This window comes from Cervus elaphus, chromosome 25, assembly GCF_910594005.1.
Source record: "Cervus elaphus chromosome 25, mCerEla1.1, whole genome shotgun sequence".
In the NCBI taxonomy this organism is placed as follows: Eukaryota; Metazoa; Chordata; class Mammalia; order Artiodactyla; family Cervidae; genus Cervus; species Cervus elaphus.
The window spans coordinates 28873339-28890801 of NC_057839.1; the positions used below are offsets into that span (position 1 = coordinate 28873339).

The 17463-nt window shown below is 36.2% G+C and overlaps 1 protein-coding gene across 2 annotated transcripts in view; it reads right to left on the reverse strand.

The window, feature by feature from the left end:
* The window catches only part of ITGA1 (integrin subunit alpha 1), a 163124-nt gene that overhangs the window by 42531 nt on the left and 103130 nt on the right, over positions 1-17463 (reverse strand). For both annotated transcript variants that reach the window (XM_043887636.1, XM_043887637.1), the window contains exons 10-14: positions 16936-17009; positions 15848-15992; positions 7003-7145; positions 3688-3831; positions 2303-2560 (exon numbers count right to left, since the gene is read on the reverse strand). In XM_043887636.1, coding sequence (XP_043743571.1) covers positions 2303-2560; positions 3688-3831; positions 7003-7145; positions 15848-15992; positions 16936-17009 — 764 coding nt within the window. The remainder of the gene's footprint in view (positions 1-2302; positions 2561-3687; positions 3832-7002; positions 7146-15847; positions 15993-16935; positions 17010-17463) is intronic.

Genomic DNA, 17463 nt, shown 5'->3' on the forward strand with positions numbered 1-17463 from the left:
TGCAGACAAAATCATTTCAGGGTTATTGACACCAGAGAGAGGGGGAAATATTATATAACGTCATCTTGTCTAATCCTCAAGGAAAACATTATGAGTAATTGGCTCTGCTTTCTAGTTTCTGTTCAATTCCATTACACAGAGACATTTAAAGGTACTGGAAACACATCATACAAGCAAGACGGGGAGTGGAAAATTATCCTAGGGTCAATTTGGGGTTCATTGAACTTTGAGGCTGGGTATAAATAATACATTCCGTCAAATACATTTTTCAATATGTGATCTTTACTGTCTGTCAAAAATGGTACTGAAAGTCAAGAGCACAATAGATTCTATTTCATTCACATGTATCCACAGTGCTGGGAAGCACAAATGAATAGGGAGTTCTCATGCACATTACCATATATAATATGTTTGGCATCTGCACTTCCTAACTTAGCTCAGGTTCAAGCTGATAGCATTTTAACAGAACCTGATGGCAGGAGTCCTGACTATAAACTCTCCCTAAACTTGGAGTCTCCGTATCCTATCTTCCACTTAAATGTCATAAAACTTAAGAAGCCAAGTAAGGTAAATCAAATGAAAACATTTTTCAAGCCTAAAGGTTTGTGGTTCACTGGAAATTGTCTCCTTATAATTTTCCACAGAGCAATCAGGAGTTATTGACCCCACTGCTTCTGGAGGGCTTGATTCAGTTTGATTCTGGATCATTCCATATACAAGCAGCACCTCTAGTTACCATAGAAATGAATGAGCACATCTCTCACCTGTTCTTGGGAAAGCATTCTGCCAATAATTAAACAAACTCAACTCTATTATTTTTTATTGTTTTTGTTGCTTAAAGCTGCATCTTGATTTATCATCATTTTACAAAATAATTGGTTAAGAGAATCTAGTCTACTTACTAATGATTTTAAAATCCTTATTTTTATATTGCAAATGCCACTCCATTAAGTTTGAGGTATTGAACCGGAATGAATAAAGAACACAAGAAAGAAACTCCTTCTTCCAGTACCTGATTCCATCACACTCCAATAGTTAATATTGCCTGTTTCCAGTTATGAAGTACTGTGAAGATTTTTAACAGAAGCAAATCACTTATTAAACAGATAGGAGTGTTGTTAGTGAAAATATGTTACTGAAATATGCCCTTTATTTTGTTTTTCACTATTAATGCCATTATGACAATGAAAAATTAAGGACAACTTCACAAGACATGAATAGATTTTGAGAATTCTGTTGACTATGGAGCCAAAGAACATTTACAAAATAAAAAGAAATAATTGATGCTCTGTTTTTCTTTTCATATGTTCGAAAAGTAGTGAATTCTATTTTATTTATAAGTAGTTGTTCAATGCCCAATTAACTATGGTTACTTAAAAACAGACAATTACATTAGAGGAATCCTTTAAATTCTTTTGCTTTTGTACTACATAAAACACTTCTGTGAATGGACATTTTTCTTATGTAGGAAAAAGTTCTAATTTATATATTAGGCTCTAATTTATAGAGTCATTAGCTGACAATAAATTTAAATCAAGAACAATAGAAATCCCCTGCAGGTTAAGCTTAATTATACAGATATTTTTCCAAGAGGGATTTACTTGGTAGAAAATTATAAACCTTCAGAAGTCCAAATTTATTTTTATGAAAATACACCAATTTAATTCATAAATACAAACTTAATGTGATTTTATTATAAAAACATGGGTACTGAATATAAAAACAATTTCTTCTCCTTTATTAGCTAAATCATATAACTACTATTCTCTTTCTCAGAAAGTGGTACCCTCTGTTTAGGATCAGACACACTGTAGCTGGTAAATAGCATCGTTAAAAAGTGCTCTTTTGTTCTGCTTTTTACCATTTCAAAAGATCAAGTCAATTGTAAAGCAATTATCCTTCAATTAAAAAAAAAATCAAGTCATGAAGACAAGGCATATAACAACACAAAAGAAAAACTAGACAAAACAATAAAATATTCAATACAAGTAATTCTACTATGAAGAAAACTTAGAAACCTAGTTTCCCAAGAATCAGAAGAAAAAATTAAATAGTTCATGAAGCAAGACAGGTGATACCTGGTATTGAACCCATTTATCAATTAAGGGCAAGAATCACAGGATTAGAAATACATGAATAATATAATAAACCGATGCTTTCTCAGTGGCTAATAAAACTAAAAAAAATCCATACATGGCAACAGACTGTATGACCATATACCATTACTGTATTTTGGTAACATCCACGGCTGTTACACTAAAATAATAAATAAATGAAGGAATCTGTAGGTTTCATTTCTCACTTGTGCATACTCTTCCCTTATAGTCTTGCCACTTCCGTGATAAATGTACACGGCTCCTCCGTGGTCATCTTCCAGGGGCGCTCCAATCACGATGTCATTAAATCCATCGAGGTTGAGATCTTTCACAGCAGCGATAGCTGTTCCAAAACGAGCCCCACATGGCTCGTTTTTGTTTTCCTTTGTGCATGAGTTGTGCTTTAGGGATGAACAGCAAGTCTGCTTAATGGGTTCCAGGCTCATTTGATATTCAAACCTTGTCTGGAAGAAAGATAAACAGAATCCTTATGGATTTCTGTCATAACTACAGCAGAGCAAAGTTTTAAAGTATGTACTAAATCAGTGCTATTAAAAACCATTTGTACCTGAAGGATAAAGTTTGCAAAATTTCTTAAGTAGTGTGTCTATCTGAGAGCAAAGTTAGAAATTTCCACAAACAGATTTTAGGAGTGTAGGCAAGGATGTACTGAGGATTTTAATGGAGTCTCTTTTCAATGTAATTGAGTGAGTATATAATTCAACAGCAGCCTTTTAAAGCTGAAGAGCTGAATTTTTAAATTCTCAATTTGTGTCACTATCCTTTCTTTATCCATTATTGTGTTTTTCGGAAAAGTCTCTCTATATTCTTCCCTATAAAGGACAGAAATAATGAACAGGAACACAGTTTCTTGGGAAAAAGGGAAAAACAGTACAGGACCAAAAAATGTTGACAGGAAGAATCAAAAAGATGGTAGGGAGAAAGATACATAATTTATGATTTAAAATAATTAAATGGGAAAGACTAAAAATTTAACAAGCTAAATAGATCCATCCCAACTCTGCTGTGAACAGCAAAAATTCTTCTAACGAAGAAGTCAAGAATTATTTCACTTAGCAAATGACGTCTGAAGCTAGGATCAGAAAAACAAAAATCTCACCGCAGCTGACTGAAGTATTCCAAAGATCACAGTAGTTTGCTCAATGTTTGGTGTGACTGCCTTAACATTCACTACTTCTCTGCATTCTCTCCTCACTCCTACCTTTACACACACACGTGTGTGCCCATACACACTCACACAGAGCTTGAACTGTTAATGTGACCCACTCCTAGACCAGAGCTCACAAATGGTTGCCCTGAGAATTTAGCAATTTAGTGAAATTTATTTATCTTTATTCTATATACTCTTAATAAAGTTCACATTTATAAGCAGAAATTATCTAACTGTTTGACTTATTTTGCTACAATTCTAAATGTTCATTGAGAGGCTGAGGGGTTAGTGAGGTAGATTGGCCCTGAAAGCTTCTTTGTTCCTTTTGCCAAAGTGAGTGAAAAATGAGAACATTATTAACTGAAATTTTAAGAAACAAAGAAAGAGATTTTCCTGAATTTCTACCAAAGTAACTGTTACCTGATTCAGAGCGTAGACATACACTTTTCCTTGTTCTTCCTTCTCTCTTCCCATGAACATGGGAGCCCCGACTAGAAGAATGTCAGTATTAGAATCTTTATCAATGTCAATTGTCGTTAAAACACTTCCAAAGTAGGAACCGATCTAGGACACAAGACAAAACAGAACAAAACAGTCTGATAAACATCAGAACTTCTCAAGGAAACGAAAAACCTGCGTTTTTCTTATACCTTTCGAGAAGAGTATCTGGGATTTAGATGACCAAGGAACTGAGATATAGAAATTGATGCTACCTGAGGGCTCTTTATTGATTCTGCATGAAGTTAATGACTATTAGTCAATTCCATCCAGGAGGATGAGCAGCTGTCATATGAGAGTCTGTAGCTTGAGAATAAGAGTAAGGATTTTCTTTGGATTTTTACCCTAACTTCTCTTCTGCACGAATCAGAAAAGACTAGTAAGAATACAACAATTTTTTAAATGAAATGGACAATACAGGGCATTTCCCAGTGGCTTTAGTATATGCTTAAATACAGTAAGATGAAAATATAAACTGAAATACACCACAAGGAATTGAACTGTCTCGGAACATTGGGGCAGCATATTTTACCTTAGAATCTTAGAAGACTGTCTACTTGACAGAATGGCTAAGTCTTGTCCCAGCAGCCATGGGAGATAGAGGAATATAAAAGGATTGCTGGGGGACCATGGTCTAGCAGGATTATATGTTCTCTTTAATGACAGGTATGAGTTTTAGGGAAATTCAGGGTACTTGTGCTTCACTAAGTACAATAACTTTCCCAAATATTGACCTGTGTTTGAAATTTGATGCTCTTATAATTTTCTCTTTGAAACTTCCTGTCTTGGCCTCTATGATGTTACTTTTGCTCACCTGGTTCTACCACTATATCATAGATCACCCTTTCATTTTGACGACTCCTTTCTCTCCTTCCATCCCCTAGATTGTGACCTCCCCTAAGTTCAGACCTGCAACTATTCTATTCCCTTAGATAATTAATCCTTCCCTAACAATCCCCACTATTTTAACTGGCAAATTTCACTCCATCCTCTGCAAGACCCCCAGTTCTACCTTTTTACACATTGCTAGACATTTAGACAGTTGCTAGACGCTGATTTTTTGAATGTCCTTTTCTCACAGGCTTATAAAGGGTTTAAGAAGTCTTTGCTTTTTAGATTGAATTAATTACAAATATAACTAAAATTTTTTAAGATCTGACAATATTGGCCCTTCATTCTTACATGGCAATAGCCATCCAGAGTTGAGCAGGGGCTAAGCCAAAAGCTGCCCAGGCCTTGGCTCCCACTTCCTGTTGTCTTCTGCCCAGCAGCTTTTTCATTGCCTCTACCTCCCTGCCACTTGCAACCATTTGAATTTGTGCTCACTGTTATAGAAAACATGTCTAAAACCAAATACCACTAAAAAAAAATTTTTTAATTGCTTGAGTTGCTGACATTTTAATCATGGTGCCTTCTCTCTCCTAGACTTGAAATTCAAATTTTTCATGATTTATTATCATTTGTGATACTCTCCTCAAGTGCTCATAAGTATTTTTTTTTTTTTTACAAATATTACATTTCCTGCCTTTTAGACAATTAATAGAGTGATAACAGATCTAAGGGGCTTCCCTGGTGGCTTAGTGGTAAAGAATCAGCCTGCAATGCAGGAGATGCAGGAGATGTGGGTTTGATCACTGGGTCAGGAATATTCCCTGGAGAAGGAAATAATGCACTCCAGTATTTTTGCCTGGGAAATCCCACGGACAGAGGAGAGTGGCTGCCTATAGTCCATGGGATCACAAAGAGTTGCACATGACTGGGCAACTGAGCATGCAAGTATACAACAGACCTAAGATATCATCCAAATGATTTATTTTACAATCTTGTCAATTCTTCCTTATTTATGTCTGCCACATCCCTTCCTTTTCCACTTTTATTGTTGATCTATCATTTCAGGTTCTGTTCACCTCATCCTTGACCTCCAACAAGAGCCTTGTTTTTATTGTTGATGCATTTTCTGATTATGGGCAAAGGGCTAATAACACCCTCTCACCTGCTAAATGAGAATCTGATCTTTGGCTTACTCTAACTGTGTAATATGATGAGAGAAGGATTTCAACTACAACACTTAGCAACATTGAGTGTGGTGACAAAACCTCTGATTGGGATGTTGCATTTAGGCTGGGGGGAATGATAAATACTTGATGGAAATAATATATTTCAGGCTCCCTAGAAAGCAGTGACTCTTGAAATTTCATGCCTTTAACAAGACCCAGGGAAGCTATGTGTATGGTGCTACTAGAAAAGATCTTGCCTCCTGTAGGGCTTTAAAGCCAGGGCAGCAACTGCACCTGCTTGAAGCATCTGTCTCTTGGCACCTCAGCTGAGCCATTTGCTGGGTGCCTGTCTGGGTTCCTGCAGGAGAGGGAGGCTGGCACTGCCCTGCCCTTCTGAGTATTTTGTGTGTGTGGGGGTGGGGTGGGGCAGGTAAACTAGAGAGTTGGAATATTTAGTGAAGCCCAAGAATGCCTCCACCCCATGAGAAATGTAGAATAAAACTAACACAATCTCATTCTAGAATACCTGGAAAATGCAGAAAACTATGAAAAAAGGAATAAAAATTACTTAAATTATCACAATTTAATAATAACCAACAATAGCATAGATGTTTCTTTCAATTTAAAAAATATCTATATATAGTTATGTTTGCATATTGCATATATAGTTTTTCTTAAATTACTCTTAAAATTCAATATTATCAAAAGAGAATTCTCTGATTTTACATGTTACAAATTATTTCCCATCACCTCCAGGAGAAAATCTGAATTCTTTACTCTACCACTCAAAACCTCACACAATTGGTACCTACATTTTTTAACTGGCTCTTTCTGCCTATCTACATTGTCTTTCCTCTAGACTAGCCCACATTTTATCTCCTAGGAAGACATTCTGTACCAATCCTAGCTTATGGCTCTTTCCATCTTCTGAATTTACTGTCTGTGGCACTGGTACTTCCATACTTCTTACTGTCTGAGATTCCTTTTGCATTTATTTATATGTCTGTATCTACATCAGTATCTATTTTTCTTACCTCTATCTCCATCCAGCTGAAATTTTCCTGATGCCAAAGATGCAGATAAGTTTACATACCTCTAAGAAACCTAACATGAGATCCTATATACCATGGATGTTGAATATGGGTGTGCTGTTTTTTAAAAAGTTTGGGACAATAGATAATTCAATTTACACAGGAAGAATATGAATGGATTAATTTAAAACAACAAGTTTGAAGCTTACCTGTTCTCCATTGAGTGTCTGGAGAATCCTGATGTCTCTGCCCTCCATCCTGTAGATGATAACCTGGCCTGTATGATTGTACCTTGGCTGTCCAGCAATGTAGAGCACATCTCCAGGAATAGTGGCAGAGTTTACTGTGTAACCTAACAAAAGAGAGATGCCAGATATACTCGCTGGCCCCTTAGAGTCTGCATGGAATAAATTAAGATCTATTTTAAATGGCTGGGAGAATCATTTTTATATGTTTATATGGACGTCTCTTTTTTTGAAAATAAATGTTTTCTTTAATGCAGGTAAATTTGTGTTGGTTAGAGCTTTTAGTTTGTTCCCTGATTATCTACCACTGTTGCTTCATTCTGAAATATATTTTCCCCCAAACCTTAGATTTTCACTGTTAAAAGGCACAAATGATATAACAATGACAGAAAAACACACATACACAACTCTAGTAATCTCAATTTACTCTTTGGTAATAAACCAACTGTATTTCATTGGGATGCATGTGTTTATGCTATAGAAATTGATAATTTTATACAGCTGGAATCATAGTAAATGTAACCTTTTCTGTATCATTCTCTAGGTTTTTAACTGTAATTTTAAGTGGCTGAAGCTTATTTATCTGAATTGAAGTGTAAATGCCTTGTGTTTATACCTCAGGATCATTTCCTGATGAAATGGTGGAATTTATGTGGTTTTTACTTTTTTGGCATAACACTTAAGTCTGCAAAGACATCTTTGAGCACTTACTTTTTTTCTTTCTTTTGGATTTTTTTGATAACAAATTTCAAGGAATAGATTACCAGATCAAATTTTTAATGGTTCTTATAACATCTGACAAATTGTTTCCAGAATATTTGTACAAATTCATTCCATAAACAGCCATTGGAGAGGGTAGTTTCACCAAAATTTCACAAACATTAGGTATATAACTATTATTTAAAATTGTGGATGCTCTAATAAATGTTAAACAATATAACTTGCCATGATTTTAATTTTCATTTGATTAAAAGTGAGCTTGAATAACTTATCTCTCATGTTTAATCATTCCTCTTTTTAATTAAGCTTTCATGGCCTTTAAAATTTCAAAGTCTTTAAGACTATTATTAATTTTGAATGAAAAATTAGATTTATTGTTTGTATGTCTAGAGAACAGAGCTAAACAGATAAAAATAACCATGTGCAGATTTCAACTCTACCGAAGGAAGAAATGTTCTAATAACCAGTGCTGGCCACCACTGGAGTAGAAGGCAGATTATTTTTCCAAACGCCACAGAATAGCATTCCTTACTGAGAAAAAGATTATGTTGATAATTTACTCACCAAGTATTTTACCATAAGATAATAGTTTCATTTTCTTCCAAAACTTTAAGAGAGAAATAGAGGTTTTGTACTCAAATATATTTGTTTTTACAAATGCTGCTGCTGCTGCTGCTGCTAAGTCATGTCAGTTGTGTCTGACTCTGTATGACCCCAGAGACAGCAGCCCAACAGGCTCCTCTGTCCATGGGATTCTCCAGGCAAGAGTACTGGAGTGGGTTGCCATTGCCTACTCCGTTACAAATGCTAGTGGAACACAATTCCTCAGCTACATTTTCTTTCGTAAATACTTTTCTTACAATTCCACTGCTTCATCTTAGAGCTTTTTTAAAAAAATTACTCTACATAATAGACTATAAAATATTCTTTTCCAGACATGTCATGTGTTATATTTTTGTTACTATCCACAATATTGCTTAGAAAATAAAAACTTTAGGGTAATGTTTATGTAAAAATAAAATGGAAAAGGAGAATGTACAAAACAAAGGTTATTTTATTTCATGCAGCTCTATTAGAAATATTAAGAAGGGAGTGGGACGAGAGTGTTAGTACACATGGATTTTTTTTTTTTTCAATTTCAGAACTATGAATGCAAACTGGTAAAACAACCTTTAAAAAATAAGTTGAAAATCATGTTTGAGGCTGGGGTTTTGTTATTATCTAGTTGACTTTGATGATGGACACTTAATAACTAAACTATTAGCTGAAACCTTCACAGGGACAGTAACAACCCAGGCAGGTATTCCTGGCTGAAGCTTGGGCGTTTTTACAATAACAAGAGAGCAAGAAGGAGGACTCAGTAAAGTCTAATTTTAATGCAAGGAAAATCATCATAAAGATTTAAAAGTTTATACCACTTTCTGAAAAAGAAAGGCACAGAACTGAAGAGAAAGGAAAATTGATGACATAGCTCTGTGTGTGGATTTATGAAAAGTAAATCCTGTCAGCTCTCATGATTCACTTCTTGGGAAAAGTGCTAGAATCAGGTGAGGTAACGGGAAACAGAGGATCTATCTTGATTTCATGTGTTGCCTCACGTCTTTACCTTTCCTCTTGAATCAGTCTGGTGTGATTAGAAATCAGCAAACTGTGGGTGGGGGAGGCAGGGAACAGGATCTTGCCTGTATCCTCACCAGCAGAGCCACTTGCTCAATGCATGTTGGCAAAAGGCAGTTGCTGGGTTACAGAAACATGGGTGCATAACTGTCCTGAGGGAGGTTCCATGGCTGGTTCCTGCTGCTTTCTGATCATTATTGGCTACTGCAAGATTTTTTAATAGACTGTCTACCTCTTACTTACCTTCCTTCAGAATTTTCATAGTCTAACAACTTTCAATCCACACAGATTGGAAGAACACATTCAAACTCTTCTTAATGTGTAACCCACACAAGGGAACATTTTGAAACCTTAATTTTAGATTTAGAATAATATTTGGGGGAAAAGCCATTTTTCTCCCTTGATCTTTTTCTGAGTGCTTTTCCATTTTGAAAGAAATCTTACATATAGTAGGCTTTATGGCAAAATATCTAAAGCACTAACCTGTGACTAAGCTAATAAAAAGATTTCAAAAAATCTTTGAAACAAACAAAAAATCATCTTATCACACGGTCAACAATATACCCCCAAATTTCCTTTTCTGGGCAGACAGGAGTCATATATTATAAATATGTGGTCAAGAGTGAAGGTTCTCAATGTTTTTGCTTGCAGCAGTATCTTTCAATCTTGAATTCCCCAAGTCTGCTTTAAGCAAATCATTACCCAAGGTTTTTGAGAATAATAGATTTACAGTTCTTTAAGGTTTTTTGTTTTTAGAGAATTTAATCATATAATCACTCAGAATATGAAAAATACTATAGTTTTATTTATTAAAGTTATTATTTAATATATTATTAAATGTGGTGTTAATGTGTGAACTTCCTTAGAGTAGTGACAATGTCATTCACATCTTTGTGGACGTCAATATCTTTGTGGATAATATCTTTAATGTTGCAAATGTTCAGTATTAATTAGTAGCAGTGTTAATATCAGCTACTCTTAGTAGCTATATAATATACTTGTATTAGTTTTCTATTGTTGCTGTAACAAATTACCACAAACTTGATGGCTTAACATGTCATGATTTTATTATTTTATACAGTCGTAAATCAGCTCTAGGTCTCCCTGGGCTAAAATCATGGTGTTGGTAGGGCTGGGTTTCTTCATATGCTACAGAGGAGAATCCCTTTTCTTGCCCATTGTGGCTCTAGAGACCACTCACATTCTTTGGCTTGTGGCACCCATTTTCCACTTTTAAAGCCAATAATATTAATCTCTCTGACCATTTTCTATGGTTCTATATCTCCCTGTCCACATCCAGGAAAGCTTCTCTGAGTTTACACCACATTAACAAATTGAAAGATAAAAACCATATGATTATCTCAATAGATGCAGAGAAAGCCTTTGACAAAATTCAACACTCATTTATGATTAAAACTCTCCAAAAAGCAGGAATAGAAGGAACATACCTCAACATAATAAAAGCTATATATGACAAACCCACAGCAAGCATCACCCTCAATGGTGAAAAATTGAAAGCATTTCCCCTGAAATCAGGAACAAGACAAGGGTGCCCACTCTCACCACTACTGTTCAACATAGTGTTGGAAGTTTTGGCCACAGCAATCAGAGCAAAAAAAGAAGTAAAAGGAATCCAGATAGGAAAAGAAGAAGTGAAACTCTCACTGTTTGCAGATGACATGATCCTCTACATAGAAAACCCTAAAGACTCTACCAGAAAATTACTAGAACTAATCAATGAATATAGTAAAGTTGCAGGATATAAAATTAATACACAGAAATCCCTTGCATTCCTATATACTAACAATGAAAAAACAGAAAGAGAAATTAAGGAAACAATACCATTCACCATTGCAACAAAAAGAATAAAATACTTAGGAGTATATCTACCTAAAGAAACAAAAGACCTATACATAGAAAACTATAAAACACTGATGAAAGAAATCAAAGAGGACACAAACAGATGGAGAAACATACCGTGTTCATGGATTGGAAGAATCAATATTGTCAAAATGGCTATTCTACCCAAAGCAATCTATAGATTCAATGCAATCCCTATCAAGCTACCAACGGTATTTTTCACAGAACTAGACCAAAGAATTTCACAATTTGTATGGAAATACAAAAAACCTCGAATAGCCAAAGTAATCTTGAAAAAGAAGAATGGAACTGGAGGAATCAACCTGCCTGACTTCAGACTCTACTACAAAGCCACAGTCATCAAGACAGTGTGGTACTGGCACAAAGACAGAAATATAGATCAATGGAACAGAATAGAAAGCCCAGAGATAAATCCACGAACCTATGGACACCTTATCTTTGACAAAGGAGGCAAGGATATACAATGGAAAAAAGACAACCTCTTTAACAAGTGGTGCTGGGAAAACTGGTCAACCACTTGCAAAAGAATGAAACTAGAACACTTTCTAACACCATACACAAAAATAAACTCAAAATGGATTAAAGATCTAAATGTAAGACCAGAAACTATAAAACTCCTAGAGGAGAACATAGGCAAAACACTCTCTGACATAAATCACAGCAAGATCCTCTATGACCCACCTCCCAGAATATTGGAAATAAAAGCAAAACTAAACAAATGGGATCTAATGAAACTTAAAAGCTTTTGCACTACAAAAGAAACTATAAGTAAGGTGAAAAGACAGCCGTCAGATTGGGAGAAAATAATAGCAAATGAAGAAACAGACAAAGGATTAATCTCAAAAATATACAAGCAACTCCTGCAGCTCAATTCCAGAAAAATAAATGACCCAATCAAAAAATGGGCCAGAGAACTAAACAGACATTTCTCCAAAGAAGACATACAGATGGCTAACAAACACATGAAAAGGTGCTCAACATCACTCATTATTAGAGAAATGCAAATCAAAACCACAATGAGGTACCATTACACACCAGTCAGGATGGCTGCTATCCAAAAGCCTACAAGCAATAAATGCTGGAGAGGGTGTGGAGAAAAGGGAACCCTCTTACACTGTTGGTGGGAATGCAAACTAGTACAGCCACTATGGAAAACAGTGTGGAGATTCCTTAAAAAACTGGAAATAGAACTGCCATATGACCCAGCAATACCACTTCTGGGCATACACACTGAGGAAACCAGATCTGAAAGAGACACATGCACCCCAATGTTCATCGCAGCACTGTTTATAATAGCCAGGACATGGAAGCAACCTAGATGCCCATCAGCAGATGAATGGATAAGGAAGCTGTGGTACATGTACACCATGGAATTTTACTCAGCCATCAAAAAGAATTCATTTGAACCAGTCCTAATGAGATGGATGAAACTGGAGCCCCTTATACAGAGTGAAGTAAGCCAGAAAGATAAAGAACATTACAGCATACTAACACATATATATGGAATTTAGAAAGATGGTAACGATAACCCTATATGCAAAACAGAAAAAGAGACACAGAAATACAGAACAGACTTTTGAACTCTGTGGGAGAAGGTGAGGGTGGGATGTTTCAAAAGAACAGCATGTATACTATCTATGGTGAAACAGATCACCAGCCCAGGTGGGATGCATGAGACAAGTGCTCCAGCCTGGTGCACTGGGAAGACCCAGAGGAATCGGGTGGAGAGGGAGATGGGAGGGGGGATCGGGATGGGGAATAAGTGTAAATCTATGGCTGATTCATATCAATGTATGACAAAACCCACTGCAATGTTGTGAAGTAATTAGCCTCCAACTAATAAAAAAATTAAAAAAAAAAAAAAAAAAAAACTCATGTGATAAGATTGGGGCCAACCAGGTATCCCAGGCTAATCTCTCATGTCAAGATCCTTAACTTAATCACATCTGTAAAGTCCCTTTGGTCACATAAGACCTAAGTCTGGGGATTAGGACATGGACATCTTTGGGGTCTATATTCTGCCTATCATAACACTAATAAGAGGAATATTACTATACAACATTACATAATAACACAACAATAGACAACACCTATTGAGGGTCAACTATCTCTCACGACACTAAGCACCTTACAGGGATTATTTATTCTCATATTCATAATGATGCAAATTTTATATACCTGTGTATATAAACTATTTTTTATAAATAAGAAAATCAAGGCTTTGAGGAATAAAGTAATTTGCCTTTAGGCTCCTGATAACCAGGAGCAGAGTCAGAAAACAAACTCAAGACTCTGATGACCCCAGAGTACCTCTGTACTGTCTGATGGCTTGCCTAGTGCCACAATCACTTCAAGTCACTTTAAATATGATGGGATCAGCAGCTTTATAATTTTTATTTTTATGTGCATGATGTTGCATCAAGTGGCTTTACCATTTACTTCACTATTCTCATATTTTTGAACATTTAGGATATGTCATTTTCCTCAATATTATAAGTAACAAAACAATGAAAACAACCATTCCCTTGGCATTCTTAAATAACTGATTTTCCCTTTAGGTTAGATCCTCAGAAGTGAAATTTCTAAGTCAATATGGTGTAAACATTTTTATGAGAACAAATGTTCTCCAATTCTTCTATCTAGGATGGAAAGAAACCTCATGTTAAACTGGTTCTAGATTTCAAGGTATTTCACATATTAATAGAAGAGTCTCATAGACTCATAGGACATGAAGAACCTTTAGAAACTATCTAACCTAACCTCCTGTCCTCTTTTTAGGTATTCTGTCTCATAGCTCATATTACACTACTAGTGACTGGTTGGGTCTGTATGGTATCTTATCCAAAACAATAAGTTTCATCAATGCAGGAATAAATTTCCCTTGTTTACCTTGTCACCCTTAATTTACAGCTGAATATTTGACACACTGCAGCACTTATTATTTATGTGTTTTCTTGATCAGCCCAAAATCAGCATTTTGGTTTGGTGAAATGAACACTGAAATAAGAGTAAAAAAACCTAGACCCCAGTTTCAGGTTTGCCACAGTTAACCGTGATATAATATTTCTAGTACTCAGTTTCTTAACTTGGCAAATTAGATGTGTACCAATTGCTTTCTAAGATCTCTTTTAATGCTAAAACTGAATATGAATTTTAATAGCAACCCCTTTATTTTACATCACAATCCTTCAAATATTTAAAAGACATAGAGTGTACACTGTTTTCTAACCACCATTTTTTTTCAGGTTTGGTGGGGAGAGGGATGGGTAGATGGGGATTGTTTTCAGATTTATAGCCTTTAGATAAATTTTTACTGGTGATTCTAGTCCGGCATTTTCTTTTATAATGTGTGATGTTTAGGACAAAGCTTAGCGTATTCTATCTGCTCTCTGATTAAGGCAGAATGAAATAGGTCATTTATGAGAAATAGACTAGACTTCTGTTAGTGCAGCGCAATAAAATGTCTTAAGGGGATTTAGCACTCACATTATACCTGCTGCTAACTGTTATATATTTTTAATTACCAAAACTCCTCAGATTCTTTCTTCTTCTTAAATTCTGTTGCCTCTACAGCTTTAATACATGCCCTTGAATAAAAAGATGTACAGATGTGCCAATAAAGAGAGAAGAGAAATGCTCCCCAAATATTTGTTGAGTGAATAGAGAGAGCTGGGAAACCATATCCTGAGGGTCCAATCCATCCTGTGTGTGTGTTAGTCACTGTCATGTCCGACTCTTTGGGACCCCGTGGACTGCAGCCCACCATGCTCTTCTGTCCATAAATTCTCCAGGCAAGAATATTGGAGTGGGTAGCCATTGCCTTCTCTAGGGGATCTTCCCAACCCAGGGATCAAACCTGGGTCTCCTGCACTGCAGGCAGATTCTGTACCATCTGAGCCACCGGGGAAGCCCTTCCATCCTAGGCCCTCCCAACTGCTTACTGAGATGGACCAGTGGTGGAAGAGTCCCCTGGTATCCCCCAGACAGCTCCCAGCCTGGCACAAATTCAGAATAAAGTGACACCAGACATATACCTCCTCATTCTAGGCAAGTCTTTGGAAAATCATTACATTACTGGGCTTCAGTTCAATGTTTATGATTGTCAGCAAAGGTACTAAAGAAGAAGTCATATGAAAAAACAAGTAAAAAGTTTACCTTCCAAAATTAGGACCTATAGAGAGAAACTAATGATAAAAAATAAGAGAATATGGGAGTCTGGTCTTCAGGGTAGGCTGAGTCAAGGTTTCTTTTTCTACCTTTGCTTCCTATTCACCGGGTCTGAAGCACTTGGTGACATTAACGAGAATACCAGACACTGAGAGACCTCAAAAAGCATGAATTTCAGCCCAAATCCCTCCCTGTGTAGACAGTCCTTCTAAGAAAGGCCCCTCATATTCTATTATTTTGATTAAGGTTAGTCAGAGGCCGGGAAACTTTCATGGGTCCTATAAAACATCCAACTTGTAGAAGTGATCTCTTTTACAAAGTCTGCCTATATAAGTATAAGCAAATAATGCTAAAAATTAAAAAAAAAACAAACACAAAACTTTTATAAAAAACCAACTTTCTATCAATTACATCCAAACTTTACCTAAATAAGAAGCAAGAGGTTCATTCTTCTTTGTGGACTCAACATTAAAGGTTGTGTTCTGGGGAATCACGCTTTGATCAGCCTTCTGCATGACAACTGTTCCATTCCAATCATAGGCTCCTACTGCTCCAAGCATGACCCAGTCCTGATATCCAATTAGAGAAAACAATGATATTTAACAAAAATAGTAAGTGTAAACATGTACATAGCATTAATAGTATGATAAGTACTGTTCAAAGTGCTTTACATATATTAAACCATAAAATCATCCCAAAAGTCCACTGGGCTTGATTCCATTATTATCATCCCCATTCTACAGAAGAGGAAATTGAGGCAGAATAAGGAAATTTCCCTGGGTTATACACTACAATTGCACCCTGAAATGTCGATATTCCTGTGCAGGGGGAATGGTATTAGCACCTTTTCTTCCATCTACTATAAAGAATATATTTTCTAATCTTGTCTTTTTGCTTTATGGCTGTTAAGAATTCTGGGTCTTGAACATGGACTTCTAGTTAGACCCTTGAATACTCTGACACTGAGAAAAAGATACATATCTTTAGCAAATACACTAAATTAAATATTTTATTTCATTAGATGTATAATTACAGAAGGCAGACCTCAAGCTGATTCATGATTATTAGTACAGTGTAGTGAGCTGTGTGTGACAACATGTTTTCCTAATAAGTAGCCTGTGAAATGCTGTTTCCTTTTTTAAAAATCTATAACAACTAGTAACATTATTTTTTCTTATTAAGACTTTTCTTTTCCATGTCCATTTTTAAAGTCTTTATTGAATTTGTTATGAGGTTGCTTCTGTTTTATGTTTTGGTTTTTTGGGTGTGAGGCATTTGATCCCTTGACCAGGGATCAAATCCGTACGCCCTGCACTGGAAGTCAAAGTCTTAACCACTGACCCAGCAGGGAAGTCCCCTCTTTCCTATTTGGATTATAAGCTACATGGTCTGAATAACTGCTCATGTAATGAACTGCAACTCGCATCTGTAATGCTGATGTCTCAGTGTTGACTTTGAGAAAGGAAATCTAAAAAAAAAAAAGAGATGTTTTCTACCAAGTGGTCAATGTACCTGTGAATAATGAGCACTGAAGCCGGTCTGAGACATTTCCATCTCAAAGGATGCTGCCGATTGGTCAACTGTAGCTGTAACAGAGGAAGAGAGTCACCTTTAGCATGCTACGGATCTGCAGAAGACAGGGACCTAGAACCATCTGTGGTTTTGACCAACCAGAACTTCTAGCATCTTTAGAACATTTTCAGGGCAAAGATTTCTCAACCCCAAAATTCCTAGGCAGGGCTGGGTAGAGGACTGAGAGGGTTAGCAGAAGGGCTGGGTCTCACATTCCTGACTGTTAGTTTCCCCTCCCTTGTTGCAGGGGCTAAGGCTCTAGTCATGCTTCGGTTCTTATATTCTGTCTATGTTGGGGCCTATGGAGCTTGGGATCAGCATGGTTGAAAGCTCTGTATCACCACCCTCATGCCCTGGGTATCCTCCTGAGATTAGGCTAAACTTACTAAAATGTCAGAGGGCTAATAACATTTGATTCACATATTTAAACAGGTTTCTTGATTCTGCCAGCCTCATTGTATTTCCTGT